This window comes from Bidens hawaiensis, unplaced genomic scaffold (assembly GCF_021521415.1).
Source record: "Bidens hawaiensis isolate Kalapana, Puna unplaced genomic scaffold, B.hawaiensis_p1.1 tig00030294_1, whole genome shotgun sequence".
Classification (NCBI taxonomy): domain Eukaryota; kingdom Viridiplantae; phylum Streptophyta; class Magnoliopsida; order Asterales; family Asteraceae; genus Bidens; species Bidens hawaiensis.
In genome coordinates, this window is record NW_027495054.1 from 87,169 (window position 1) to 111,224 (window position 24,056).

At 34.7% G+C, this 24,056-nt stretch overlaps 1 protein-coding gene and 2 pseudogenes across 1 annotated transcript; 1 reads left to right on the forward strand and 2 right to left on the reverse strand.

Annotated features, from left to right (window-relative positions):
- Positions 1-617: 617 nt before the first annotated feature.
- Positions 618-6,187, reverse strand: LOC143580256 (calcium-transporting ATPase 2, plasma membrane-type-like). Its single transcript, XM_077063345.1, has 7 exons — positions 6,011-6,187; positions 5,206-5,291; positions 2,738-4,718; positions 2,124-2,282; positions 1,866-2,037; positions 1,033-1,331; positions 618-937 (listed from the first exon to the last, which is right to left on the reverse strand). The coding sequence occupies exons 1-7, from the start codon at positions 6,185-6,187 to the stop codon at positions 671-673; spliced, it is 3,141 nt and encodes a 1,046-aa protein (XP_076919460.1). The 3' UTR covers positions 618-670.
- Positions 6,188-10,121: 3,934 nt separating this feature from the next.
- LOC143580257 (mitochondrial outer membrane protein porin 2 pseudogene) lies at positions 10,122-11,354 on the forward strand (annotated as a pseudogene).
- Positions 11,355-11,606: 252 nt separating this feature from the next.
- LOC143580262 (anthocyanidin 3-O-glucosyltransferase 2-like) lies at positions 11,607-13,430 on the reverse strand (annotated as a pseudogene).
- Positions 13,431-24,056: the final 10,626 nt, after the last annotated feature.

Below are 24,056 nucleotides of genomic sequence, written 5' to 3' on the forward strand. Positions count from 1 at the left end.
TTTGTTAACAATATAAACGTACGTTTCAAACGTAAGCGAACAAACATAATTGAACATAAACGGGCATACGTAACTAAGCTAAAACCAATTGCAAGTAAATGTGAACGTATTGAGCCTAAAAAGTTATTAAAACTATACTAACTTCTAACATGATATTATATATGATAGTATATATGTTTATGTTATAGACTAAACACACCAAAAAAAAATTTGTGTTGTTGCCAGTATGACATATACATATATAAATGTCATGTCCAGGTTGCAGGATTTTTTTACCGTGTTTGGGTTAAGGTTGATGTTTGACACGAATAAATAAAATGGTGTGTTCTGTTCATCGATTACACATATACCACACCCTTAAATTACTCGACGATTAAGATTGCCAAGGATAACCAACATGACATTTAACTAAGAATCTAAATAAAGAACTTTACATAACATTGCATCCAAAAGACAAAATTTCACATGATACTCCTATACTCTATAAAAATCAAAAAGTAGAAAAATGATATCAACTACACAACTAACCCAACCTTCTTATACATAAACATATTCATCATCAAGATACTTAAATGCACATTCTCTTGAATCAACTTGACCTCCACCCATCCCACCCCCCCCCCCCTACCTACCTAGTAACCAATCTACACTTAACACTCTTCTAAATAGTCTAAAGAACCAAATCTTTCTGTGAAAACAAAAGAGGAATCCTCTTCAAGTAAACCGCAATCGGCATGCTTAAATACCCGATAACAATGCTAACAAACCATTGCACGATTGTTAACGGTGATGTATTCGCAAACGTGCCTAGATACTCGACTATTATCACCTGAAAAATAAATGTCGCCGAGATAACACTTACAAACACATTATTATCCCATATCCCATCTACCACATCTTCTTTCTCCATTTCTCTAGAGTTTATCTCATTAAAAAGCTGCATAATATTATTATCAACCCAATATAAGTTCTTGATCACATTTTGCATATAAGAACGTCGAATTTCATAATAATGTTTAGAATGTAATATACCTGACAGAAGACAAAGGCATTGAAAATGAGAGTATTAAGGATCAAATCAGAATCATCTCCACGAAGACCGAAGAATGATTTTCCTTTTGATTGAAGTAACCATATTATTAAGAACTGGTATAAAGATTGTCCCAATATATTTCGCCACATTGCATTGCTAATAAAGTTTCCTGTTCTGCCAACGGGCGGTCTTTTCATTAGTTCATCGTTTGGAGGTTCGGTTGCTAATGCGAGGGCTCCCAATGTATCCATGATCATGTTGACCCACAAGAGTTGGACCGCGGTCAAAGGAGCACTTCCTAAGGTAACAGTAATGTTAAAAAACACGAAAGACGATAATTATATATAGTAAAATGTCATGTTGGTTGTTTAGTTACTCAGAAAACACGGTTCATTTGTCAAATCAAAGTTTACAAGTGTTTTGAGCGTGAATTTGGCCGTGAATTCAAATATAAATTAAGTTACAATATCCGTCAAGTAGATACTGTTTAAACCCTATACTTTTCCGTTTGTTTTCTTTTTATTCTTTTTTAACCATCCAGATTTTGACATGTGGCCCACACTTAACTTTTAGTTATTCTCTTGTAACTATTAAAAAAGATATTTTATAGAATTCCAAACATACAGCTGACGTGCGTATTTTTATCTATGTTTCGATGTAAATTTTATTCAAAACCCAGTTGTACGTGATAATGTACAACTTATCGAAGCGCAAACATGCAAGCCGTCAAATCTGCTTCAAAGTTTCGTTTTTTACTGTGTTTTTTCTTCTTGCAACCTTTCAAAACTTTATGTTTTCTTCTTGATTAATTAAACTATTAAAGATTTTGTACCTGTCAAACAAGCTGAAGTAAAGTTGACTATCAAAGCAACAACGTTGACCGTGAGCTGAAACTGTACAAACTTTTGAATGTTAACGTAAACCGATCTTCCCCATTTGGCAATGGTCACAATGGTGGAGAAATTATCATCTAGGATTATAACATCTGCACTCTCTTTAGCTACCTGAAATGGGTAACAATCAATAATATGAACAAGATTTACATCAAAGGGCAAAACCGTAATTTACAATATGTTTCTTATATTCTGACCTCAGTACCAGCAATGCCCATTGCAAGTCCGATATCTGCTTCATGAAGAGCTGGTGCATCATTTGTTCCATCACCAGTAACCGCCACAACTTCACCAAATGTTGTTCTTAAATGTTTTACTAATGTATGTTTATCGAGAGGTGATGATCGAGCCATAACCTTAATGAATCAAAATTGTAAGAGTTAGTTACATACTTGAAGTAAGAGGTTTAAGTACTACGTTTGAAAAGTTGCATGTTTGAGGTTCTGGTTTTAATTTTGTAACAAGTTTGGGTATTAAGTCGAGCTAAATGACCAAAATACGCTTAAACATTAAAAAACAAAATTGGATCATATACACCCAAGCGAAACTTAAAATAACAAAAGTACCCTTGTTAAAAGAACTTTTAGCTTGTTACCATTTTACCCGTCTCGAATATATTGCCTTTTTTTGTTGTAAATATAGGTAGGTAAATAACTAAATATGAACTTTTAAGCTTACAAATGAACATATACGAAATTTAAAAGTGTTAAGGAAAATAAGGGTAAAATTGTAATATATTAATATTAACTGTTTATAATGAAACTAGTATATATGATATTTATTAAGTTTAATCACCAAACCAAAAATGTACCTGAATCTTGGGAATTATTCTGTACAATTCATCTAGACTCTTTTCACGAAAATTTGGACCTTCAATAGCAATACCATCATCTGTAAGTATTCCACATTCTTTAGCTATTGCCTTTGCTGTATTAATATTATCTCCTGTAACCATGCGGACGGTAATACCAGCAGCCCGACAAAGAGCCACTGATTCCTTGACACCTGGACGAACGGGATCTTTAATACCCACGATTCCAATACACGTGTATCCGTCAGATGGAATCGGTGTGTCAGCAGAAACATCGTTTTTAAGGTCTATATAAGCAAGACATAATGTTCTAAGTGCTTTACTAGCAAATTTATCAATCACAGTTTTTAAATGGTTAACTGATGACTCATCAAGATTAGCAACTTCACCATATGTATTAATCATTTTGTCACAAGCAGCCAATATTATTTCAGAAGCACCTTTACAATGAGCTCTTGTAGAACCTTCTGGAAGCTTCAACACGACTCCCATTCGTTTCTTTGTCGAGTTAAACGGCTCCACTCTAAGAATTTTGCACGCTTGGCGTTCAGAATTGAAATCACCACCAAGTGACAAACCGAATTCTAGAATAGCGGTTTCTGTTGGTGTTCCTAGTATCTCACGTGACCCGTGTTGGTTAATTACAACTTCACCCCCTGTGTTAGTGAATATAGATTGTAACAGAAGCTTTAACGCGTAGTCTGATATCTCAGTCGCGACTTGTTTGCTTAAATCCATGGTTTTCATACAAATGCAGGCTTCCACAACCGTCATCCTGTTAGTGGTTAATGTCCCAGTTTTATCACTGCATATAGTTGTTGCAGACCCCATGGTTTCACAGGCTGCCAGATGGCGAACGAGTGCTTTGTCATTCATCATCTTCTTCATGGCAAATGCAAGACTCAACGTGACAGCTAATGGAAGTCCTTCTGGTACTGCAACAGCAACAATGGTGACTGCAATTGCAAAATATTCCAAAAGCTCTAAAGCATCATCACCAGACCAACTCCAGTGAGTTTGTTCTGCGATCTTACGTGCCACTAACTTTTGCACAAGAACCGCAAACGTCACCATCGCGAAAAAAAGACCAATTTTTCCAATAACTGTGGCAACTCCGTTTAACTTAACCTGTAATGGTGTTTCATTGTCTCCACCTTCACTAAGAGTTGCCATTAACTTTCCCCATTGGGTTCGCATACCAACCGCTGTAACAATCATTTTACACGAACCATCTTGGACCTTGGTTCCAGACAACAAATACGGATTCTCAGAACTCACCATAACCGGCTCACTTTCGCCAGTTAAACTAGACTCATCAATGGAGACTGCAAAACCAGAAAGAAAGACTCCATCTGCAGGGACTTGATCACCTATAGCAAGATGCACAATATCACCAACAAGTAACTCGTATATTGATAATTTTTGTCTGTACGCGTTTCGTGTAACTTGTATAGATATCTTTTTCTTTTCTTTATCCAAATCTTTAAACTGTAAAGATTGGCGGTAATCACTTGTTGCTGTTACAAAAACCACCAATAATATACTCGCCACGATCCCTAAACCATCATGAGCTCCTTTGGGCCAGCCTTCTGTTGCAATTCCTACAATCAAAGAGACAAATGCACATGCACCAAGGACCATTAAGGTCATATCTTGAAGGGCTTCCCAAACAAACAACCAAAAGCTGCGTTGTGCAGCTTCTGTAAACTTGTTAAGTCCAAAAAGTTCTTGCCTTCGTGTCAGCTCGTGGTTGTTTTCAGTACAAAGCCCATCAGTTGTTGATGTTTTGATCTTTTTGGCAACACCGTCTACTCCACCATGGAGTTTAAGCCTCTTCGGGTCGTGGCCTTCAGCAATACAACCTACTTCTTCAGCACAAATGTCAAAACCAGCAGCTTTGAATTCATCAGGTACTGTGTAGTCATCTGGTTGAGCCCCTGCACTCGATTTGGCATGAAAACAAACATTATGTGATAGGCAGCTACAATTAGTGCATGTTCGTTCGTTCGTTTTACTTTAACCGAATAAAAGATCAAACGGGAACAAACAAACAAACAAGATTTTCTTGTTCGTTTTCGTTCATTAAGAAAAGAGCGTGTTCATTAATGTTCATTCGTTAATAGTATAAATGAATGGTTCACAAACGTTTAACAAAAGTGAACATAATTGAACATAGTTGAACAAACACAAATGAACAGACCTGACGAATACCAACTAAAAGTAAACGTAAACATTAATCTGTTGGGCTTTTAACTAATAAAACTAGACCAAATTGCAATAGGTGATACCTTAATTTCATAAAACTAACGGAAAATAGACAAATTCAAATGAACAAACATTCACGAACATAAATGAACGAATAGGGCATCAGTTAACTAAATGAACAATTTTTTTGTTCATTTCCTTCGTTTAATAAATAAATTAACACCAACGAACTTCCCGATGAACGGTTCACTGAAATACGATACATAAATACTTTAAAATAGTACCAAAACCTACCTTGTAGAAACTGAAATGCAGCCTTTGAAACCAACACAGCTACCCTCAATGTCTCCTGCAATCAGTCAAACTACAATTCATAAGTCACCTAGTGTGTAATTTCCTAATTTCAGTTATGTTCTAAACTTTTTTCGCAACAGTCACGGGTGTTGGTGAAAATGCGTGAATAAAAAACGAGCTGAGCCAGAGTTCCATAAGGCTCAGGCTCGGCTTGTTTTAACTTAAGAGAGCTCCACCTCTACTCCTTTTAACTTAAAGCGCTCGACATCTACTCCTAAATTATTTTATCTATGCATTTTTATAATATTTATGTATATCTATAACAATAACTTATATATATAAATTATAATACACTATATATTATTTAATTATTTTCATCATAATTTTATACATACTAATAGTTACTATGTAAACATATTAATAAAAACTATATAAATAAAAAAGTTCGTCTCACCACCTTTGTGAAAATGCGTGAATAATAAACAAGTCAAACCAAGCCTAAGCTTCATAAGACTCAGGCTCAGCTCGACTCGTTTTAACTTAAGAGGGCTTGAACTCTACTCCTTTTAACTTAAAGACATCAAGCTCAAGTTGATCTCCACCTCTAAAGCTCGAGCTCAACTTATTTACTATTTATTAATTCCTTCATTATTTTATTCATGCATTTTTTATAACTATAAAAATATATTTATAATGATAATAGTTTGTATAAATGTTTTTAACTTTTTCATATCCGTCACCACCAAGTGTTTGTGAAAATGCCTGAAACCGAACCTGATTAGACCGACGCATGGCGGCAGCCTCATCACGCTTAGCCATATTGGCAGTGAAGCGAAAGCGTCGCTTCGGGTTCTTGACAACACCGCAGAGAGTCCTCCATCTCTTCAAGGATTCACCGGAAGAATGCTTCGGTTTCACTTCGCCGAATTTATCATTCAAATACGTCTCCATCTCGTTGCAATTGCTGGTTTAATTATAACCGTACGATCAATTGTTCATGAGCCAAATTGAACCGTTCGTTTGGTCTTCATCTGCAAGCTTTGAGAAATTGGAAGGAAATTAGACGTGAGATTGAAAGGTGTAAAAAGTTGTGAGAAAACAGAGAGTGCAGAGAGAAGAAGAGAGTGATCCGATTGTCATGGAAACGGAATGACCGGGTATTAATATATTTCTTCTCTTCTCTTCTCTTCTCTTCTCTTCCTGCATGCATGAATGTCTTCAAATAATAACTAATAATATTATAATCTCTTTTATTGTTTTCGATTACGTGCGTTATTGTATCGGAAGTAAACCAAAAAATATTATAAGAGTTGAGGTGGATCAATGGGGTGGTGTCGGTCAGTAAAACTCGATCATTGGTAAAACTCAATCGTTGTAGATCCCCGGTGTTTAGGTGGTCGGTCTACGTGAATTTGGTTGGTTTTCGTCACGTTCGTTGTGATGCCAAAACTAAAACAAAATCAACATTGGTTCGGTTTTCGTTACATTCGTTACGGAATTGGAACCAAAACAAAACGTGTTGAGTTTACGCGAATTCGGTCAGTTTCTGTCAAGATCGTTACAACACCGGAATTAAAACAAAAATAAAAAATAAGTTGGTATTCAGTCACTTTCGCTACGTGCCTAACCCACAACAAAACAAAACAAAACAAAACAAAACGAACAAACAAAAACATATTAAAAAAAATCCATCAATAAAGTGTCACGAAGTGGTCCAATCGGAATTTTTCGGCACCAAAGTTTCTAATTGTTATATACAACTAGTTTTTTAACCGGCGCTTTGCGCCAGACAAGTCGATAAATGTGAGCGGTGGTAAACCCAGACATTACCAGTCTTAAGTGTTGAGGTGATAAGTCAACGTGAATTCAGTCGGCTTTGGTTACGCGTGTTATTGTGCGGGAACTAAAACAAAAAGTTATAAATTTTGAGATTGACCAATGGGGTGGCGTCGATTGGTAAAAATCGAGTGTTGGTAAATCCCGAGCGGTGTTGATCCCTGGCGTTGAGGCGGCGAGTCTATGCAAATTCCGTCGGTTTTTTTCACGTTCGTTACGAAACATGAAACTAAAAAAGTTGTCATTCGCTCGGTTTTCGTTACGTTCGTTACGGTACTAGAACTAAAACAAAATGCGGTAATTCTACGCAAATTAGGTCAATTTCTATCACGTTCATTACGATATTGGAACTAAAATAAAACAAATAAAAAACATAACAAAACTAATTAGAAATATAATTACTAAACTTAAAAAAAGAAAAGCAAAACAAAAAAAAAACAAAAATTATATAAAAAAACCTTGGCCCAATGAAACATTACCAAGTGGACCAATTACGTATCAACGTCACCAAACTTTTCTTTTATATATATTAGTAATAATGCTCTAGAATTATACGCCTGGTTTATAATTTACGTCAAGTTACTTGGTTAGGTTCGTAATGGTTTCGCTCTAGAACATTTTGTTAGGGGTAACATAATTTTTTCTAACCAAACATTAAGAAAAAAAACTTTTAATCCGTTTCACGAGTACGGGCACCTGGTTTCGCTCTTCGCTCGTACCTGAGCTAGGAACTGCGTTACGTGCTACAGCCGGCGAATTACCCATTTCACGTGTATCGATGCCCGATTACAAGTTTCATGCATATCGGCGACATGTTTTGCTTGTACATGTGCCTGGCTAAGCATTTTGAGTGTCCCGAATCTGATTTTTCATTATGTGTTGGGTTACCCATTTGACGCGAAGTTTTAATTAAATAGTAGGCTTTTAATCATTTTATGCTATTAATATTTGACATGTGAAGTTTTGGGAATAATTAAATAGTTGTTTTTAATCATTTTAAACTTTTAATATTTGAAATGTGAAGTTTTGGGTTTTATAAATATTTTGAGGGATAACATAATATAACTTCAGGTTAGTACATAAAACGTTAAAAAAAATAAGTTCCACTTTGTCAGAGAAGTCTACCCCTCACAATGATGTAAGTTCGCCACTGGTTGACGAAGGGTGAAAGACGGAATGAAATGGGGTGTTTGGGTGGGGGGGGGGGGGGGTTAATGAAGAAGATGATACGTGATTTCATTATATTAACCAACCAAACTGATAGAAACCGGAAAACTAAAGTACTGAAATTAAGATAATAGCCACATTCGAGATAGGCTTGATCTCCAATTACAAGGTTAAAGAACCCTAATTCTAATTAACATAAACCTCCATAACTAATAAAACAAAGATAACCCTATTAATACTAAACCTAATTGACAGTTCTAGAACATAATTGCCCCACTAAAATCTGCTTAAACTGTTCCCGCTTGTTTGGTAACATGGGTTTAGGCGGGAATAGATTCTAAGGACCAGGTACGTATCACAAACACTATTTATTTCATTCCTTCACAAAGTCGCATTCAATCCCGTCTCTCAATCTCTCATACATACTAACATACCAAACGCTGCATTAGAACTTTATCGTTTTATCAATATTATTTATTAAAGAAACTAGGAAGGGGTTCCAATCAAGTAAACAGATATGTATGGAGTATTTTTTTAGCATGATTCTAAATTCCTCAACTATCGGCTTACAGAACGATGATGCCATGTTTATAGGCCGCCAACCAGACAACTTGTTACAAAACATCCCTCCTCTTTACAACTCAATAAATGCTGTCAGTCAACACGCTGCTTGACCTACAAACAACAGGTAAACCCTTTTTTTTAATATGAAACATTGAAAGTTTGAAACCAATGTTAACACAAATCATCATGAGAACATAACACTAATTGTCAATAAGTGCATGTTTGGGATTGCTTCTTTAAAATGTTTTTTTGTTTTTTGGAGAGACAAAGTGTCCAAAATGCCCCTCCAAAAACACCTAAAAGCACCAAGTTGGTGCTTTTGGAGGGACATTTTGGACATTTTGCATCTCCAAAAAGCAAAATGCATTTTAAAGAAGCAATCCCAAACACCGCCTAAACTTAGTGTTATAAACCTCACTCAAGGGGGTTTTTCTCACCGTGGGTTTCCTCAACCCTAAAACGTCAAAATAGTATGGACGGTTGACATCTCGTATTAGAAAAGTTCATCCAGGAATTGGTGTGGTTCCAAACAACAACATTCATACCCAACATATCCCACATATAGCTAAAGTTATCGGTCCGAGGAGGGTGGGATGTAGACAGACTTTACCTCTATCCGTAGGGATAGAGAGGTTGCTTCTAATGAAACCACCAGCTAAAAAAATAAATAAATAAAATAATAATAATAATAAATAAAAATAAACTCTTATAAAATATAAGAAAATAGTATTCTAGAAATACTGAAATACTATACTAGAGGCAAATATGACCCGAACCCAAAAACCGTACATGAAATGCATTGGATTGACCTGAACACGTCCTGTTGACCTTATTAAAAAAAATTATTGTATTGTTTTTTTCCTCATGGTATTTAGTCCCCTTTATACAAAAACTTTTTGACACAGTTACATTTTAATTATAAAATCTTATTTTAGTTTTCTTTTTAGTTTTAAATTTTGAAATAAAATACGTAACCAATCTTATTTATGACGAAAAAATCTTAAAAGAATAAAATAAAAAATATATGGGTTAAATGGGTCAACCCGTGAACTTGTGAGGTTGACCCGAACATGACACGTTTATTTAAAAGCTTCATCAAATTGTGCAGATCAGTTTGACGTTGTCTGCGAAGAAGATTGTGCCATCAACAGACATTGTTGCTACATTCAGACTCCATGGTTTTGAATCTAGCATGGTACATTCTTCAGTGCAATCGTTACTTGTATAACTCAATTTAAATCATCGAAATGATGTATTTTTTTGTTTAGTGCAGCTTAAGGTACAATACTTTCATCAGCATGCTACTCTAACATCTACAATGAGTTTGAATAAAGCTCCAACTATTAATGTTGCTGCAACATTTGGCACTCCAACATTAGCCATTGGTGCAAATGCAGCTTATAAAACATCTTCTTGCAAATTCAAAAATATTGCAGTTGGCATCAATTTCAACAAACTATATTACACTGCTTCTTTAATCTTGTAAGTAGGGTCATCTTCGAGATTTGTTAAAAAATTTTGGGCCGATGGCGAGAAAAAAGTTGGAGCTTAAGCAAAAGGGCTTTTTATTAAATAATTAAGTATTTTAATCAGCTTACTTGGTTATGATTTGGGTCGTGTAAAAATGTTTTTTTTAAATAAAAATGGGCTTAAATTTATTGAGTAATTGGGTTTAAACATTAAGAATACATATTTTTTCAAAAAATATACACAAATTTTTTTTAAAATAATCAGGCTTACCAGGATGATCGGGCCGGGACGGTCGCTGAATTTTTTTGTTGGATTAGGTGATTTAAAGAAAAAAAAGTGGTTTTAGGTGGTTGACTAGAATTTAAGTGGTTTTAGCCTTTTAAGTAATTTGCTATCTCAGATAGCGGATTACCAATACACGTCAGCATACATTCCACGTGGCTATCTACGTCATCCAGTTGTTCTACAAGTCCTTTTACTGACATTTACCATCTCGAAACCCTGCGTAATCCACTATTTGAGATAGCGGATTCCACATGGACGACACTTGTTGAACAGTTGGATGACGTGGACATACTATCCGAGATAGCAAATTACCTAAAACCACTTAAATTCAAGTCAACCACCTAAAACCACTTTTTTTTTCTTTAAATCACCTAATCCAGCAGAAAATTCGACAGTCGCCCTCTGCCCCCTCAAAGTCGGCTGTGCTTGTAACTATTTGCTATATAAAAAATCACTGTTAAATCTACTAATTAACATATTATTTTGCAGGGGTGACAATGGGGACACGATAAGAGCGTTGTATATGTATAGCTTTAATGTTCTTGAAAAGACTGCTGTTGCAGCCGAGATTACACGAAGGTTATCAACAAACAAGACCAAGTTTGTGGTTGGAGGGTGTTATGTGTTCGATGATCAAACATTGGTGAAGGCTAAGGTTGATAATAATGGGAAGCTAGGCGCGGTTTTGCAGCATAAATTTATTTATAAGTCACTCGTTTCGTTGTCTACTGAGGTCAACACGAAATCCTTGCATAGAACTCCCAAGTTTGGCTTCGCCCTTGCTCTTAAACCTTGATCAAACTCGACCCAAGATAGGCACATTTTTTTTAAAAACTAGAGATGTATAAAGTTTGTTAAACATTGATCTTTCGTTTCTATTCGGTCCAAGCTTGGACCGACGATTTTTTTCTTTTTGTTTGTGTATGTATTATTGATTAACTTGTTATGTTAGGCAACCAGTTAATTCTTTATGTTTGATTATTGACAAAATGTTACATTTGGAGTTGGGACAGATTTAAATAAACTCGTTTTCGCTGTTTTTCATGAGTTTTATATGGTAATCGTGTTCAAAAGAACGCCGTGTTATTAACGTTATATCCGATCACACATGCCAACTAATATTGTCTGTTTTACCCATCGAAAACTCACGCATTCGTTTTTATTTGATGTGGGAGCAATACATACTAACCCAACACATTGCATGTTTGATGAAAGTCAGATAATATCATCAACAAGCTTCCTCAAACTCGTGAACGATGAACCGCCTTCTTTCATCGCCATTCGGCTCTTCTCTTTCATTTCCTTCACCTTGGCTCGAACCACGCTATCGCTATCCATCAACTCTCGTATCCCCTTCACAATCGTTTCAGCCGACACCAGTTTTTGATTCTTGTCCAATTGGTTATAATCCAAAGAAATCTCGACCGCCAAACCCAAATCTTTAACCATTTGGAACGCGTCCAGTTGTTGCTCTGCATATACGGCCATGTGGCAACCAGGACCCCATACCAAACACTCTCAAGTATCGAGTTCCACCCACAATGCGACACAAACCCACCCGTCGCCACATCAGCCAGGACTTCCGTCTGTGGGACCCACCCCACCACTTTCCCCTTTCCCGCGGTCCGTTCTAGAAACCCATCTGGCAGGACTTCATTAAAATCCGTGTATTCCTCGGGGAACCCCTTTAGCTCCTCGGAAGGCGGCCCACGTAGGGACCATATAAACCGGGACCCACTCCATTCCAAACCCACTGCTATTTCCCTAACCTGGTCCGAACCAAACCACCCCCTCGACCCGAAACATAACAACACAACCGACGACTTCGGTTGACTTTTCAACCATTTCAACACTTCATCATTCGGTGTCGGTTTTAAGGGTTTTAGTAGCGGGCCCACGGTGTAAACCGGAGGCGTGTTATCATCAAACGAAGAAAGCGCGTGACGCTCAAGATCTCGAAACGTGTTGACGATTATACCCTTCGCCTCTCTATACTTTCAGGTGTAACGAACGAACCATTTCGACCATTGATCACTATCCCAAATCACATTTGAGACAACACTTGTCGGAACCGAGTTAACATAGCTCGGGACCGATAACTCGGTAACCGAGTGCCTCAGTTCCACAATATCAACATCTTGTTCATCATGTAGTATCTGAAAATAAAACATTGTAACACCCCGGCCTCTCGTACCACCAATATTGTCCGCTCTGCCCACGAAGAGCTCACGGATTTGTTTTTGGTTGCCCAAAACGCGTTGGTGATTGAAGAAGCAGGACATTACTTATGAACCAGTGATCTCTCTTGTCCACGGCCGATGTGGGATAGCCTAAGAGTGGGACAATGTTGTGTTTGCCAAGGGTGTTACAAACATAACCCCGAGAAACGCGGCATTCGACGGAAAAAACACATATGTAGCTAGATCAAACTCATTAGCAACATCTATCATTGGTGTACAAAACATGTCAACCACCAATGCACCAACCCGACCCGACCCGGATCCGGACCCGGACCCTTTGACCCTACCCGACCCGTTGACCCGAGTAGCAACTAACTCTCTTATCATGGGCTTATGGTAGTTAATGACTGCATCAGCCTTGAAGCCAACAGTTGGGCAGTCATGTAACAAATTAATATCCATAGGTGGGAAATGGATGAATTTAATTCTTGTTTGATCGGTAAACGAGTCGGTGTAAGCGGTACCTATCGGGTCACCCGGGAGCTTCATAATAAGTATGGTGGCAGTGATATGGCTAAAGGTTTTGACAAACAAGTTGGCTAGCTCAATAAGCTGGCCTGCATGGCCCATAAGTGGTGATGGGATGAATAAGAGGTCTAGTTTCTGTTTCTCCATAGTGTTTGATAACTTGATGATATTATATGATGGTTTAAGTTTTGGTAACAGGTTTAATAATGAAGAGTTGTGACTTGTGGTGGAGAAGATGGTATGAAGTCAAGAAAAAAGATATGTTTTTGTTTTATTATTTGAAGTTTTTTATATAGCTCTTTAGTTTTTGAAGTTCGTATAGGGGTTATACGAGTCGTATAGTTCTCACATGACTAACTAATGTACGGATGACAGCTTTTCTAGTCGATGCGAGCCGTATAGCCCCTATATGAGCCGTATTGGCTTCAAACAACTGACACTCTTCAACCCAAAATGACAAAATTTTGCACCTATATAGCTCGTATAGCCTTTATACGAGCCGTTTAAGCGCATATGATGTCCAAATAACCATTGGCGGATCCAGCATACAAACGGGTGGTTCCCCGGAACCACCCGAGTTTCGAAATAATAGTGTACGGATATATAGAAGATGCGTAGGAACCACCTTATAAATTAAGAGGGAACCACCTAAAAAAAATTCCTGGATCCGCCACTGCAAATAACCTATGTCTTGATTTTAGTTCTAAGAAATCCAATATCAAATTAAATAGGTCTGATAAAAAAAACCAATTCTATAAAATCCAAATTAAAAGGAAATCCGTTATATATGACATGCAATTCTATGTTTTTATCTTTTAAGTAAAATTATATGAGAAGGCATGTGTCGAGAATTAATATGTTTTCATTTCTTTTTGATACATTTGGTCCTTTGGCCCAAATGTCGTTACGTTTCTTAAAATAGTTCAGCGGACCGTGCACGGTAGCATATCAACGCTGAAGAAATGTAACTTTGTTTTCAGTAGAATCGGATTTGTCATTCAAAAGGAGGTTGCGACGCAGATGATTGGACTGTTAATGGCGTTTAAGGGTTTCCTTAGCATCGGAGATAGTCTAAGACTATCTTCAATGCTAAGTCTTAACTGCCACATCATCTGTCACATAATATCCTTACAAATCTTTAAACACCTTAATTTCATTTTCAGTCTTACAATTATTCTTACCCTATTTAATTTTTATCTCATCGTTGCCTTCAAAAAGTTACCTTTAAATGGCTCTATGGAGAGTCTTAAACGAACTTGCAAGTTTCGAACGTGACAAGATTCTTTTGGTAATATTATTGCCTTTGTAGTTTGTTTCTTCTTCTGTCTTTATTAGTGCCACCGATCTTTGCCTTCTCGGTCCGAGATTTGCTCACCATTCATGAATCTAGCAATTTGGGGAACAAGAAAAACAAGTTGTTATACGGGATTATTCTCACGGCATGTTGGAGCATATGGAAGACCCGCAACGAAGTCATCTTTCAAAACAAGTCGGCTATTTTTTCTAAAATGGTGGAGGACATAAAATCTTTGGGTTTCCTTTGGATTAAAAATCGTTCTTCGTTTAAAAGTTTGGCTTGAATGATTGGTGTAATTTTAATATGCAAGTTTGTTTCGGTGTTCGGTCTTTAACGCCTTGCTAGCTTTTTAATGAAATTCGCTGTTCAAAAAAAAAGTAACTATTATTATTACTCATTTGGAATTTCATATTTATAGTTATATGTGGTTAATAATTTTCTTTTGATAAGTTCGTTATCTAAAACCAGATCTTATATTTTTTAAGTTTCTAACTATAGAATACTGCTTATTATATTTGTTAAAATTATATAATATATTTATAGATCCGACCGTGTAAATATACGAGTCCAGGTAAATGGACAAATATCATCCGATACCAAATATACGAATATTAAAAATAATCACAAACCTAAAATTCTATCATATTATGTTTTGAGTTTAGTCATTGCATCGGGTTGAGGCCAGGGGTGGCCCGTGGGCCATTTAAAACAAAATGCTTAAGCATTCCATTCGTGTATGCTTAGGCATTTTGTTGACTTTGTTAAACACTATTTTTTATTTTTTTTGATATTATATGAAAAGAGAATTGATTAGCTGAGTATTTATATAAGAGATGTCCATTACTATATATATATTTTAAATTTGAAGTTCTTGTCATACTCTCAGAACTGTTATTTCTTTGAAAATATGCTTTGAGTTGTTGTAATCCTTGCATATCTTGTTATACATTTAGTATTAACGTTAGAGAGCTTCACGTGTTATGGTTTTACCGGCCGAATAAATGTTGTTTTAAATATGTTATTAACTTGTATCAAAATTTATATGAGTATTTTTGGGCTTTTACTATCTATTTTGTTGGTTTAGTGCAGTACCGTAACGAAGCTAACCGATATAAACATGATTCATATCGCTTTGATCATAAGTTATATTTTTTTTAATATGCTATTTTTTATTATAAGTTATGGGAGTGTCATTGTTTTCCCCAATATGTTATTTATTTTTCAGAATAGTGTTGGTATCATAAAAAAAAACCTAACTCATACAAACCGAATGTGCATTAATGCATCGTCGTAACGTGACGGGTACAAATCTAATTTATTTATTTATGATCATATAATTTGTAAGAATACTCAATTTATGAACTTTAAGTTATGGAGACGGTATCTTATAAAATTACATGGTAAAGATGCGCATGTGGGAGAGTTTGCTTTTTTAATGAAATACGGGTTATTAAATGATAAAACTTAGTAGTTGAAACTATAACATTATTAATAGAAATAAAATCGATTGATAACATAAAATTAAATACCAAGCACAATCATTTCTTTAACATCGTTTGGAGCTACACTCAATACGGGGGCTGCCTTTCACATGATGTTAACCGTTCACATTAATTTTGATGCACTAGACCAGACTCACTAAGTAACATCATCAATGAGAAACCCACCAATGACCAATGTGTGAAACCCTTTTAAGTTAGGTTTCGAACATGAGACTACAAAGATCCCAAGTCTTAACCATTATCTCATGCCACGCACAATCTACTATTACAAATACGTTGTACTTCATCTTCGCTGCTCGGTGTGCTTCTTGATCTGCGAATGTAGCGGCGGCCAATGGAAAACGTTAGAGTTTTTGGTTGTTTATAACGGGAGGTGGTAACTAGAGGTGCACAACTCGGGAATTAGAAAAACCCGGGTTCGGGTATGGAACCGGGCTCAGGTATGATCGGGTATTGGAAAATCGGGTATTAGCAATACCCGGTTCGGGTCCGGGTATTGCCTCTAAAAACCATACCCTATGTATCGGGTTCGGGTCGGGTATAAAACCAAGTATTCTAAAATCGGGTATTTGAATACCTTATTTCCGGGTATTGAAAAAAGCATATTTTCGGGTTTTTTTTTCCGGGTATTTTTTGGGTATAGATTGGAATTTTTCAGGGGTTGCACTTTTTAGTGGTATTTTTCGGGTATTTTCAAGTTATTTTTTGGGTATAGATCAGGTATTTGAAAAACCCAGTTTCGAGTTTTGGAAAAACCTGGTTCCGGGTATAGAACTAGTTCGGGTACAAGTTTTGGTACTAAAATGCATACCCTATCCGTGTCCTACGGGTAGGGTCGGGTACGGGTACGGGTTTGGGTATTAAAAACCGGGTATAAAAAACGGTTCCAGTTTTTTTTCGGGTTCGGTTCCGGGTTCGGCTTTTTTTTTCACCTCTAATGGTAACCACACAAATGGACTCTAAATGATATTGGGTCGGGCTGGAACTAGAATACATATTCGGGTATTGACCCATTTTATTTTTCTAAATCTGGCCCAGGTTAATTTAGTTGAACTCAAACAGCTATCAAAATAAATCAGAAGATGATGTCATCAGAACAAATCTTTCGAATTAATATTTTATTTATTAATTAAATTTCAATTATAAAAGAATACATGTCCTCAGTCCTTACAAAAAAGAAAAAAAAGGTTAGTATATGTACTTCGACTGAAAAAATTCATCTGCGTAGACGCCATATATGTAACGACTAATGAGTAAGATAGTACCGTTGTTTAACAATTTTATTAATTTTAAACAAGTTCAGTGTTTTTGAGATAGCAAAAGGGGTTAAGAGACTATTCACACAAAATAGAAGGCATATCAAATCATTGATCGATCTTGCAACCTTTTTAGCAAGTCGTTTCAGAGAAGATACGGTCGATGTCGGTCCAACCATGAAAACACCATGATGTGATATACTACTAGTACTAAAGGTGTTTACCGTTATTATATATGTCCCAACATTGAAGGTGTTTGTTACATGATAGTGGTTTATAGTTTTATATGTTGATCAATTCCTCATGGTGATAATGGAAAACATGAATAATATGATAAACCTATAATTATATGTGTACCTGTTACAGCATGGAGAGTAGTAACCGCAACAGAGAAGGATGTAGACGACATGGTTGTCAGCTTGGTCGAGTTCCCCTTTAGGATGTATAGTTAAGGATGGTGTTAGGGTTCTTGAGAGGAACCCGGTTTTAGGAGAGAGGAGACACACAAATTGTTATGTGTGTATGATTAGGTTATGATGTTAATATTTATCTCTCTATATATACACCCAAGGGGAAACCCTTTATTAGTTAATTATAGGTAATATGGCCAATCAACAATTACCAAACTAATATATAATAAGGTATAATTAATTATTTTGATATATTATTATATAAATGATAATGATGGCCATATAATTACATATATAAAATATATTTATTCTTACATTCTCCCACTTGGCCGAGTAATCATTTATTATGAGTATTGGATAAGCCTGATCAGGAGTTAACACTCATTTTAGCTTTAAACTTAAACTGGAGCAGAGAAATACAGTCATTGAATTGAACATTAGCTCAAGACCCCCATTTATCATACTGCAGTCCTTATTTAAAACCTAAGTAGTTATGATCAAAATTTTCAAGTAAGCCCTTCAAACGTTTGATTTGTATAATAATTTGTCTATATGTCATTATGCATGCAGAACATAATAAGAGACATACAAAATCAAAACTGATGAGGAAATTTAATATTTAATCATTCATACTACGATATGCAGTTGTATGCGGTCATTAATAAACCCCTTATGATTATAAGCGCTTTCATAATACTTATGGGTAATAGACCTTTAGTTATAGGATCCTTAAGCATATCATGAATGTATTCGATATGAAAATTTAGATTCCTCAATTCGTTCATAAACGAATAATTAATTTCATATCAAAAATTAATGCAGCACCTCTCAAACTGTTACTGTTTGTGAAAACATGGTAGCTGACTTTATCACAATTAGTCTTCAATATATAAATTATCTGGAGTTTAATATAACTTATGAGTCCACTAATAAATATTCAACAACATTTATTGACAACAACGTTGTAATTAATCAACCTATTATGTTGTTATGACTTAGGTTGTTGTTATCAGTTCATTATGACTCCTCCATGAGATAGATTTATCTACTAACATAAGAATATATATCCCGAAAATTACATTTTCTTATCTCTGAATATGACAAAGTTTAGAGTAATATACCGGTTTGAATTCTCACTTCTTTTAAATTATAGTCTTTCGTTTCTTTTAAAGATATTTTAATACTCTTTTAGATGTTTCACATTAATCTAGGCATATCTAGTGTGTTACAATTTTGAGTAACATCTGAACGAGTATAGACTTGAACCTACATAAGGCTTCTACTTAATGAAGCATAAGGTAATAATCTCAATGATCCTATTATCCTCTAAATAGAGCAATATTGTTTGTTACATGTATAAGGACCCATTTAAGATAAAACTTATAGAACAAAACTAATGTCCCTTTAGGTCTATCTCAGAATGTTATGATATCTATTATGTAAGGGATATCTTTGAGATATTTCATATCAAAGTGTGTGAACAATGCTTTGACTTATGTAACATATACTTGTCATAAGAATGTCATCTATATAAGGACAAGTTTGCTTTTAGTTGCTCCCACTCATCTTGAGATAGGTACATTAATCCACTTGGTTTTTTATGAAAATAATTGTATAAATATTTCATCAAATTTTGATGTTTGCATTAACCCATATATGGATTTTATTGACTTATAGACTAAATGTTCATTAACCTTCAGTTTATAACATTTAGGTTGTTTTATGAGCGTGTAGATATGTAAGTCTGTTATTAGGGAAAGTTGTTTTAATGTTTTTCTAACGTAGCTCTTTAACTATTATAAGCTACTTGAACAGTGATGATCCTCAAAGAAATGTTTTATAATATAGGTTATAAGATTCTTTGATGATTTATTCCCTTTTGAATCTAACCTTTAATAATCAATTATGCTTCTTAGTGTCTTAACGTTTGTGTTAGGATTTAGTTTGGTTATGAACACCTTTAGGTGATTCAACCAAATCTCAAAACGTTAGCGACTTACGGAGTCAATTATGATTGATGATAATGGTTTAATTATAAAGGGTATGATCATTAAACTTTCCAACATCCAATTCAACTTTAGTTAGGGAGGTTACATAAGCATCAAATTTAGTAGGTTTTAAAACCTATATGGCCTCCTAAGTTGATTATTGGGTAATTTTAGAAGTCTCAGTTTTATGGATTAGCTCTTAGTTAGGTTGCTATCATTTTCAGGATTCTAAGTGTGTAAGATTTGGCGCAGTATGGTGTACAAGAGGTGTAATTGGAGTAAAATTTAATATCTCTCTTCTTCCGCCTCTTGTACTTCTAACAAGTCAATATACAGACTTTTACTGCTCCCGCTGACCTTAGAAACCTTTAGGAAATTAGCATACTTAGGGTTAGTATTAAAAGACCAATAGATTCTAACAGAGAAACAAGTTAATAATATAAGTTGTTGCAGTTTCTTTTGTTGAGGATTAATTTAGTAAGAAATCTGAATTTGTCCACGTTTAAGCAACAATGAAACTTTTGTAAGAGTAGTAGTAAATTCTAAAGAGAGAAGATTTGATGGAGCAGTGTCTTGTACAAGAGGTGTATTTGAGATAATATCAAGCCCACCTCTTGCAAATCTTGTAAGTTATGATTGAGACACTTAAGGCTCCCACTGATCTTTAACATCTCTAGGAAAAATACAAGAGAAGTTTCAATGATGTACATGACGTGGGAATCTGTCATATATATGTTAGACTTGATTTGATTCCATTAACGTCCAAATGTCATAATAAACTTAAAGGACATATTTAGAAGAAATCATATTAAGTATATATGAACGGATCTCTTTAAGACCGTGGACCATCGAATACTGATTAGATACAAGTAAATAGCATTTTAAATGATAAAATAATTATGTCTGAATATTCCGTTTGAATAAGTTTCACGAATGTCAGTGAAATATAACTTATGGTGGACCCATACTTATTTCTTAAGACAAGTAATGTTTAGGGCATTTAACACATGATTTAAAATCACTAAGAATGAGATTATATGAAAAATCACCCTCATCAACCATGTCATGATTTCTCATGAAATTTGGTTTTAATGAATGAATTTTATATGTCTCATTTGTCTTTTGTTACATTTTTATGATAACAAAAGTTGTGAAAATATATAGTATCATCTAGTTGTATTTTATAAATGTTTCAATCCGAATATTGATAACAAATCATATGAGAGTTTAAGGTAATAGTGACTTTATGTTGGCTATGCAAACCTTATAACTGTCATAATGTAGCTTAAGTATTGATACTAAATACTGATTAATCTCCAGAATATTTAAGGTATCATAAAACGTAATTTGAAGACAGTTTATCATGGTTCTAATAACCTTAACATGTAAATTTGTCACTAACCCTCATGTTAGTTATTTGTTGATTTTTGGTAAACATTTAGAACTAGACTCAACCTATCACGTGTTAATTGGAATATTAGGATTAGCATACTTAAATATCATTAATATACGACTACTGTTTTAGCCAGATGTTCTTTTGGATTATGGATAGTCTTGTTGCTTATGCCTAATCTAATGACATATTTTTGCAATGAGACTTATCCTTAGAGAACTTAGAGCTGGAAGTAATACTTGTATTTTGTCTATGAACCTTAGAATTATCCTCTTTTAGGTTTTAGTGGTAGTGAGTTGAATAACATCTTATTTCTAGTACCAGACATTTATTTTCGTGTACATATGTTGCTGATCAACACACTCATTTTCCTTTGGTACTTCTGAGTGTTATAGTTGATTCGTAATGCACCAAATTGTACTATTGAAAATTTTAGTATGTAATGTACTATAAAATTGTACTTATTTTCATGTGCGAACCCTTAATTTTATGGGTCATGGAAATGTACATTATGATGTATCCAGGAATACCATTTAACCTTATAGTTAGAATTTAGAAGGAATGCATGCATCTTATGAGTTATTTTGATTAGTCTTAGGAAAAACTAAATCAAGAATAACTCTAGTGATACATTTATTTAAATAAGTTCTTGATTATCATTATCATAAGAGACATTATGATTGACTCATCCCATTTGTTATGCTCTAGCTTTCAATAGAATGATTGTTATTAGAAAGAGCAGTAGGATAGTCATGTCATGTCTTAATGAATAATTAAAATTAAGATGAGCTAAATATTATTGAAACTCTTTGTGATGTAAAACTTATATTATGCTTTAATATTAGAGTGGATGATTTGAATGAGATAGTTATTTATAGAAGAAAATTATAGTGAGTAATGTCATAGAATATTAAAATAATATAGATTAATATTTATGATCATTAGAATAATGAAGGATCATTAATGTGAGGATAATATGTTTTATTGAAGATGTGATATGTCTATTATTAACATCAAACTAATAGACTATAATTAAAAGTTCTACTTAAACAAAAAATAAATCACCTTTGGGCATAATTAAAATTTATTTAAGTATGTGTGCAAAATAATTGTATCACATCATCTTTGGGCAGAAGTGAGACAACTATTTTAATTATGTACGGACTAGTTTTGCTAGATAAAAATGTAACACGTCACCTTTGGGCAGAAGTGAGACATTTGTATCATCTTAGGCAAAAACTAACAAAAGCTTTAGTTAGACATGAATGATAGGGTAGATGTAACACATCACCTTTGGGCGGAAGTGATACATTAAAATTCACTCAAGTTAAACTTTTTATGTTTTGTAAAAGGTTTTTAAGTTATAAGTATTTACAAAACATTTAATTAGTTAATAACAACCTGTTTAGATTAGAAAAAGTTTTGGTTTTCGGTTTTGTAATGAGTTCTCGATTCTAGTAATGAGTTATCGGTCAAATTATGAGTTCTCGGTTTTTATCAGGTTTTCGGTTTTTAATGGTATCTCGGTTTTAATGAGATTTCGGTTTTGATGAAATCCCAGTTTGACCGAGATTTCGGTAAGTATTAAAATCCAAAAATTATTTAAGGTAATAATATTTTGGTTCAAATTGTTAGAGATTAATTTTATCTCCAAGATATGTTTAATTTTGAAATTTATATTCTTAATAATTATTCAGATTTCAAAAATTGATGTGTTTTTCAATTATTTTAGGAAAACCACAATTATAATCTAAATTTTAACCAAAATATGCATTATTTTCAAAAAACCAATGATGAACACGAAGAAGATCACCGAAAAACCATAAATTTTTAACAGGTTTTTAATGTGAAATCAGGTTCTAAAAGTTTTAAACAATTTATTTATAAACCGATTTCAATGAGTACAAGCATAAAAAATTCAAAATTAGGTTTTATCAAGATTTTAGATTCAAGTTTTGTAACATCCTAAAATTTATAATGTTGAATAAAGAAAGTTACGTTTAGTGATTTCGCGTTATTAATTAATTAATATCGAGTAAAGAACGGATCATGGACTTAGATTAATTGAGATGGGTTAAATGAGAATGGGCCTTAGGTCCATGGGCTTTAAGGGATATAAATATCCCCTAAACCAACCTAAAACCCTAAACCCTCATTTCATTTCCATCATAATCTCTACACACTCCAAACACACACACACACCCCATAAACGAGCAAGATCCGAGAGAGAGTAAACGTTAGTTGGTATTAGATCTTATTACACGAGATCTAGAGAGCATAAACAAGCTAACCAAGATCGAACGAGCGCTAAAGGTATGTTCTTGACCTTTAAAGTTTACGTAGTATTGAACGTTTTTACTTAAAGGTCCAAGCTTTATAGTATATACGGGATATATATACGACCGAAAACGGTTAGGGAACGTAGTGGGTGATGTCGAACCATAACAAGAGTATTAGAATCGCCAAAATGCTTTATAAAAACCAAACCCGTAGCTGAACTGGGCAACTTCGCCTGCAAAACCATAACTTCGCCTGCAAAGCCATAACTTCGCCTGCAAGCTTAACTTCGCTTGCAAGCAAGTTCGCCTAACTAATTAACTTCGCCTGAGTTAAGTTCGCTTAAGGTTTAACTTCGCCTAAAGCTAAGTTCGCTTAAGGTTTAACTTCGCCAAAAGCTAAGTTCGCTTAAGGTTTAACTTCTCCTAAAGCTAAGTTCGCTTAAGGTTTAACTTCGCCTAAAGCTAAGTTCGCCTAAGGTTTAACTTCGCCTAAAGCTAAGTTCGCCTAAGGTTTAACTTCGCCTAAAGTCAAGTTCGATTAGAAAATAAATTAAAAACCTAATGAAAAATGTGTTAAGACAGTTAATGGAATAAAATTTTTCCAGACCCCAGCCAGGGGCTCTGCCCCTTGGACCCTGCTAGGGGCTGCCGCCCCTAGACCCCGC

Bases quoted from the DNA above. Each gene is read 5' to 3' on its own strand.
- LOC143580256 (XM_077063345.1), bottom strand. From the start codon at position 6,187: ATGGAGACGTATTTGAATGATAAATTCGGCGAAGTGAAACCGAAGCAT. The intron at 2,283-2,737 runs GTACATTTTTGG...TGATTCATTAAG, and splicing joins GAATAATTCCCAAGATTCAG to GTTATGGCTCGATCATCACC. The intron at 2,038-2,123 runs GTCAGAATATAA...TACCCATTTCAG, and splicing joins TGGGCATTGCTGGTACTGAG to GTAGCTAAAGAGAGTGCAGA.